The sequence below is a fragment of the Eucalyptus grandis genome, chromosome 3 (assembly GCF_016545825.1).
Source record: "Eucalyptus grandis isolate ANBG69807.140 chromosome 3, ASM1654582v1, whole genome shotgun sequence".
NCBI classification, from domain to species: domain Eukaryota; kingdom Viridiplantae; phylum Streptophyta; class Magnoliopsida; order Myrtales; family Myrtaceae; genus Eucalyptus; species Eucalyptus grandis.
This window is the reverse complement of record NC_052614.1, coordinates 49,332,209-49,339,400: the sequence shown is the minus strand read 5'-3', so window position 1 is coordinate 49,339,400 and position 7,192 is coordinate 49,332,209. Positions and strand designations below refer to the sequence as shown.

The 7,192-nt window shown below is 41.6% G+C and overlaps 1 protein-coding gene and 1 long non-coding RNA gene across 2 annotated transcripts; both read right to left on the bottom strand.

The window, feature by feature from the left end:
* Positions 1–3,411: 3,411 nt before the first annotated feature.
* On the bottom strand, positions 3,412–4,721 carry LOC120291105. Its single transcript, XR_005548949.1, has 2 exons — positions 4,380–4,721; positions 3,412–3,880 (listed from the first exon to the last, which is right to left on the bottom strand). It is a non-coding gene; the product is annotated as an uncharacterized LOC120291105 (long non-coding RNA).
* Positions 4,722–4,756: 35 nt separating this feature from the next.
* Positions 4,757–6,768, bottom strand: LOC120291921. The gene is made up of 5 exons (XM_039309730.1): positions 6,346–6,768; positions 5,656–5,855; positions 5,480–5,574; positions 4,871–5,233; positions 4,757–4,785 (listed from the first exon to the last, which is right to left on the bottom strand). The coding sequence occupies exons 1-5, from the start codon at positions 6,442–6,444 to the stop codon at positions 4,757–4,759; spliced, it is 786 nt and encodes a 261-aa protein (XP_039165664.1). The 5' UTR covers positions 6,445–6,768.
* Between the last annotated feature and the right edge of the window lie 424 nt (positions 6,769–7,192).

Sequence of the window (7,192 nt, the reverse complement as noted above, 5' to 3'; positions counted from 1 at the left end):
GGAACATTCAAGAAGAACATGGAATAGCACCTAATCACAAGGAACAATGCGAAGTTTGTTTGAATTCAGTACCCTAGCAAAAGGTTCATGAGTATGACAACCTACATAGGCAATGAGAATGGCACAATCCTAACAAAATTTAACTATCAACAGATAGTAAAAAGTTTATATAGTGATTTTTGCTAGCCCAATAGTGGTGCAATTTTATATATTGTTAGCACTGCTTTTGAACATTAAGAGATAACAAAGGAATGTAAACTCCCATCGCCTTGGCGGTCTCAGATTTTCCACCTACGATTCTGTTGCGAGTCTAATGAAAGGAGAAGATAGCTTCATGTAATTCAACAAGGAATCCATGGATCGCTACTACAAACACTTTGTGTGGGTATTCTTAACATCTAGAAACTCCCCTCCGTAAGGGGACCCCGAAACCATTTGCGTAATCATTGGCATGATGGAACTCGCTGAACATCAGCACATTCTCCAAGTGCCTAATCTATTAGTTACAAGGACAGGATGCTCTGCCTTCATTTTCAACCTTAGCTTTGGACACTTGGGAATTTTTTTGGAGCCAACTCCATCCAAGACAATGGAGGCAGGGGCTACTCCTGATCTAGCTATCATTGCAAAAGTTCAGCAGCAGTGCCGAGAGAGAAGGAAGAAGCCAGCAATACATGCCCAACATATATGACGCCATAACAGGGCATTACATTTTTAGCTCTTAAAACTTGGAAAACAGATCTCAATCTTACACAGTTCAGAAACCACCAGCCTCTTCTGGCATATCCAGAAGAAAGTAAGTTCAACAAATAATACAAGCAACCATCTCCTTCTTCTATCCCTTTTACAAAAATTGTCTTGAGGATCTTATCTTATCAATATTAACATAGTTCTCAATTTCATTGGTAAGTTTAGATACTGACTATCCTAAGGACAAACTTTCGCATCCTCTCAACGAATCTTTAGATCAGATTGCCTAAATACAACAAGCTGCTTAAGATCACCTCTCTGGAGAATAACCTCTTCAAAGGTATCTCAGCGCAATCCCCAAAATTAACCAATTCATGTAGCAACTCGGTGGACCGTACTGAAGAAAACTCCAATTTCAAATTGCTCTTTCAGTGATTGCAATCTGTCTCACCAATCTCGACTAAAGCATCTCCTCTACTTCAGTCGACACAGTCTAGCCTATGTGCTCTCAATGAAATCCTTTGACCAACTATAAACAATATCAAAATCAAACACAAGTGGCACAAAATGGCATTAAATTATCATCGTGTAATCTTCACAATCAATGAGGAGATCATCAAGTCCTGCTACTAGGGTCTGACATCACCCGTCCAGGTCAAAATTTGCAGATATCTAAACAAATATTGCACCAAAAGTTTGAAAAGAAAACAAGAATATCTCCCACAGAAGTAAGGTACTTTTATGAATTGTCCAATCGACCCTGCAGGCAACCAACATAAACCACAATTTAACCGGCGGGCGGCGGTCCCTTCCCCTTAAATGCCGTTATTCTCTCTCTTTGACTCGCATGATCCACATCTCACAATCATTACCTCGGAAACATCGTAGTTGTTGCGGACCTGATCAGAACGAAGCGGCAAAATTTCGAAAAAAAAACGTAGATGCCGAAAGGGCGCGCGCACGTTTCAACGAAGCCGAAGAGAAAACCAAAGACCTACAACCACTTCCGCTCTCTCCCCGATCAAAATCCTCTCCGGACTAGACCAAACAAGGCCCCGAAACCGCACATGACGCGTCGGCTAACGCGAACAGAGCCAAAATAGCAGCAACCAGACAAAAGAAGAAGAAGAAGATCGCGATCAAAGAAACAACCGACCTAGCGATCCAAACAAGCCAGCACAGGCGAGATTCAGGGGACGGAAAAAGCAAAAAAAAAAAAAAAAAAAAATTAAAGCACGACGAACTTTCGATCCGGACTCCCGATCGCGGTGCGCGGAGGAAGGAGGTAGTGGTAGCTCCGCGGGCTCGGATTAGCTTTCAGCTTCCTCTCGACAAGGCACGCCGGCGTCGGCGGGGCGGGAGCTCGCCGGAGAGAAACTGAAACCTAAGCGGAGCAGAGTCGCCGGCGAACGGAGGAGGTAGAGAGGGAAACGTGTTCGGTTGCTTCCGAATGGTGCCCGAGAATTGGGCTTTATAGGTCGGAAAGCGACAGCTGTGTTTGAAAAAGGCCACTGGCTTTCCGCGTTGGGAAATTACGTAAGCGCCCTCGATCAGCCCTCCCCCCGACAAGAAATATCTCCGGCGCAAGGCTGAGCGGCGGTCGCGATCACCCCAGACATGGATTTAGATGCCTCATCCGACGGCTGACGTATGGCCGGGCCCACGTCGACGAAGCTTCGGGACAATCGGGACCGTTCAGTCCCGATCTTCGGCGTGGGAAAGGGAGTAGGGGATAAAGGGTGGGGTGCTGGCATCAGTGGTGGGGCTGCTGACTCGATTACAGCTAAGCCGTTATCAGGATCAGCAAAAGCGACGCCGGCTGGCGCTGCCGAATGTACCGTCGGCCGGCGACACGTGTTGCGGTGATCTGGGGAGGATCGCTAGTGGAGATATTTTTCGTTTTCGTTTTTTTTTTTATGACCGTTGAAAAGGCTGTTGACGGTGACGTGGACGGTCATCGTTTAGAGGTCTGTCGTCTTCATGTTTTGGTCGGTCGGAAAAATTGCGAAAAAGAGGGATGTGACTTAGGGTTCTTATCAATCAATCAATCAAATAAATTTTAAGGTTGTGAAATGCAACCATTCTTCTATTTCTTTTTTTTTTTTTTAAATTAAAAAAATCTTAAATTGATATACTTTAATAAAAAATCATTAATTAATATATTTATGATAATTAACCATTCATAAATTTCTATTAAATTAAATCAATAGAATGAAAAATTACAAATTAACACACTTATAATAAACAAAGAACAAAACTTCAAATTTGTATATATGTTAATTATTACGTATCACCAAATTCATTAATTCGATATTAACAAATAACGAATACTAATATAAAATGAATTTATCATAGTGGTATGATTTGAGAGAATTTGAGCTCACAAGTGTATCAACTTAAGGTTTTTGGTAATATTAATCCCCTTTTTTTATTCATATCAAATATGCTTAATGAGTATTCGGGCATTTGTTAAATTGACTCAATTTGGCAATTATGAGTGGTCACTACCATGGAAAGTTGAAATTAAAGAGCGATCAAATCACTTATATCATCGATTGATTATGCCAATCATCTAACTTGATCTATTGAATTCACTTAGCAACTTGCTCACGTAAGGTAATTTGTAAGGTAATTTATGTGTCGAGTGCACGGCTGACATGATACAACCACCTAACCACATTGCTTAGCAAAATGTACTTATCATCTTACGTGGCCTTCCAATATCAAAATCACCCATCTTTTGATTTATTTCCTGTCACTTGTCACTGTCATGTGCTGTAATTCTCCATGGAAAGGCTCCCCTATCGAGTACGGAAAAGTAAAGCTACCTCCCTAGCTGGAAGCCTGGAACTTCGAAAACAAGCTACTAAAAAAGGATAAGAATCCGTCCATGATAACATTTCCAGCGTACCACAGATGGGCTGTGCAGAGCATCAATCAAAAGCAATTATTATTCAGCGGAGCTGTGGCAGATGCCGAAGCCACCAGCCTCGCACGGATTGAGACACAATTCAATCGATGCCTTTCAACAACTTTAGCACTTAGCTTCGAGCAGGGCCTGGATGCCGAATCGAGCCGAGTGCAAAGAGATAAAAGTTGACGTAGATGCTTGCGCCGTGGAAAGGGATGAGCAAACTCCTCCGCTGTCCATGAGCCGGATCGGGGAAGGGGCATCGGGTCCCAAGTGCTTCTGCAGTCAGAGGGGATCGCTTGACTTAGAAATGAATAAGCCCAAGACTAGACATATGACAAACCAAACTTACTAACATAAAAATAGGGTCAATACCACAAAAACCCCAACCTATGTCTATCACGACACAAATATCCAAAACATTTTTTTATGTCCTTTTTCATATTATAAAAAATCCCATTTTTTCATTATTCATGAAAAATCCCAAACTTATGCCAATGAACTGAAACAGAGTATATATGTCACACATGCATAAATTTGGGTTTTTTAGAGAAAAAAATGGTTAGGAGTGCACTAAGCAAGTTTAAGGATTTTGGCGACAAAAAAAGTTTGGAATATTTGTGTTGCAATTTGGGTTTTTTTTTTTTTTTTTTGGTGGTATTTGCCTAAAAAAAATGAAAGAAGCCAAAAATTTGTCAAAAAACTGACAAAATTTTCTTTTGCATAACTTTTCCTCAGCATCTTATCAGGATTTAAAAGTATATATATGACAACGTACCTGCTCAAGCCAAGTATCTGTGATTCCGAAGCACAATGATAATGCCATAAAGCTCTCCCATGCTTACGCCATGGTATCTCTCTCAAGTCTGCTAGACGGCAGAATATAGGCCTTGCCGTCTGAATAAAAATGCTTTGATTAGCACATCTGATATTCCACGATTCCAAAGTTAAGGAGGTGGAAAAAGCCGAACATAGTCAGCCATCTGTGAGTCCGCTTCAGCAGGAAGACGTTGCAGCAGTCCGCTATTAGACAACTCTTCCAAGCTGTTAACATCCTCATGCAACTGGGTTGCACGTAAATTGGCATGATCAAGGACAATAGGATCACCGGGGGTTTCTGCAGAGAAAGCATAGCCTGCCTATAACCTTGGGATCCTAATGATGTTCCTGCAACCTGACGAGTTCTGCACAAGAATGCCACCTTGATGACATGTTCACATAGATTTCCGCGCTTTGACCAGGAGCAGTCGCATAGGGAGAACTCTGAACCTGGATTCCACACTGTGTACACTGAACTTCTGTCTTCAGAGAGAACTTTTGCTAGCAGGAGATTTTGCTCGTCAAATATCACATTGACATCCAGAATGTTAAGGGCCTGATGCCAAGCATTACTTGTGAAACTCGGGTCCCTAACATTCTCAAAACACCCAGTCCCTAAAGAATACTGATCCAACCAGAATGAAGAGTGATATTCAGTTGCCAACATGTGGATCAACCAGTCGACTCTTAGCCATAAATTGCAATATTGAATGTCTAAGAGCTTAAACTTTGATCTCAGGTGGTAAGACTCAATTGCAGCCTGGGGTTCAGGACCAGCTGTTGGCAAAGACTTCATACCATTAATCAAAGCATCTGCAAGGCATGAAAGTTCTGATCAACTATACCTTTTAAAGCCATCAACCTACTAAGATTCAAGAAGGATGACTTTAGATTTTAGATTTTAGTTTGGTTAACAATACCTATACGGGGTAACCACCGCTCTCTGAAATACTCCATAAAGGCACATTGGTCAACAAATACTTGCATGAACTCTTCAACTGCATTTGATCTCGTGCAGTACAAGATGGAGCCTAAGAGCCTAAACATCTCTCTTTGTACACCAGAGTGGCAGCTTCGCTTTATAAGATTTCTTATCCAAGCACGACATTTTAACATGCCAGAGGCATAATAGTACTCGGCATCGAAATGCCTCTCTGAAAATAGGATGAGCTCAACATTCATGTTGTCACTTTGTCTCATCCCTAATAGCTCAAGGAAATTGTAACATGGTTTACCTTATAAGAGAGACCTTGAAGGAACAATCATCCACTAGAAAGGAACTCAATTGCCATGTAGGATCCTTTGTGTAGATCCTTTCTGCTAGAGGACCAATCCATTTATGAATACCTTGACAGATGAGGGAGGAGGAAATGATCCAGGCAACTGGAATGGCACTATGGGAGGTGTTGAAAGCAAGTAAGGTGCATAAGGGATACTGTTGAGAAAAGATATCATAACTCAAAAACAGATTTTGGATACCATCCAGTCCAAGGGAACAGGTCAGCAGTTATAGATACTACAAATTTTGTACTAATGTCAGAGGTGACCCTAACACCTGAATTGAATTAAGTCAGTAATGGCATAAGCACAGGGACAGAATGCAGAAACTAAATCATGCCATTACTATGCTACTTACCTATGAAATATAAAAGCAATACCAGAATCCTACAGTCATGCCCACAATCATCCCACTTCTAGATGATTACCTCACCCCAAGTGACACTTTCATTCTCTCACATTCCTAACCTTTATCTGGAACAGCAGTATCAACCGGACACTAGCATATATCTAGACTACTACATGCTCACAGTGAGTGCTCTCTATCATCAGGCAACATGTTTGACATCAATTTCAATTTTCAAATAGTTGTGACTATCTTTCCTTTTCCTTCATGTGGGTGGTTGGTTGATGGGGAAAGAGGGTACCTTCAGCTTGTTCCTGCCAAAGGATGAATGCATAGCAATGGAGCCATTCCGCCCATAATGCAGCATCTGTTCAAGCTGCCACTTTGTCTGTATACCCATTATAAAGGTTCTGTATCAGTGCGTTCTTGATAGAAGAAGACATACTTCTGATGACGTCGCACCCATATCTTTACACTGCATTCATCATTTTCATTCAACTCATGTGAAGAATTGTGAACAAGCCTTTCCATGTTACGAACATCATTCCTACTAAGAAAATCATCACGGTTGAGAGGCCCACCATGCCTCTGCACCAGCTCCATGTGGTGCTGCATTATATCATCTATAGGTATTGCAGCGTAAAGCATAGACATCACTTTCTGGCGTAGCTCTTCTGAAATTCGGGGAGCATACATAGCTCTTGTGCCAACAGCATGGCGATCAAGTAACTATGACATGGTGCACCGGTTTTATCGACATGCTTTTGCTGATTATAAATAATCAGAGCAATCGAGGGTCGGATGTATAGACGCTTTACTGTGAAGTGGCAAAGACAGCCCCTCATCATGTGATGTCTTCCAGGCCTGCTCCCCTTTCCTGAAAGAGGCTTCATGCCCAAACTGTCACCAACAACAGACTCATTGTCTCTGTAGTCTTCAGGACCATAGGAACACCAATATCTACAGCAAGCAAGAATAATGTCTTGAGTTTCAAGTTAGTGAATGACAAAGATAAAGCTACTTCCTTGTCTAAACCAAGGAAAATATATCTTTCTCTCTGCTAGTAAGATTGAGCAAAGCTGGAATTTAACTGTGAATAGCAGATTACATTTTTCTTTCCCATACGTTCAAGGTTCATAAAAGACTTA

Bases quoted from the DNA above. Each gene is read 5' to 3' on its own strand.
- LOC120291921 (XM_039309730.1), bottom strand. From the start codon at position 6,444: ATGGGTATACAGACAAAGTGGCAGCTTGAACAGATGCTGCATTATGGG. The intron at 5,575-5,655 runs GTAAACCATGTT...TCCTATTTTCAG, and splicing joins TTCAAGGTCTCTCTTATAAG to AGAGGCATTTCGATGCCGAG. The intron at 5,234-5,479 runs GTACAAAGAGAG...CATGCCTTGCAG, and splicing joins AGCGAAGCTGCCACTCTGGT to ATGCTTTGATTAATGGTATG.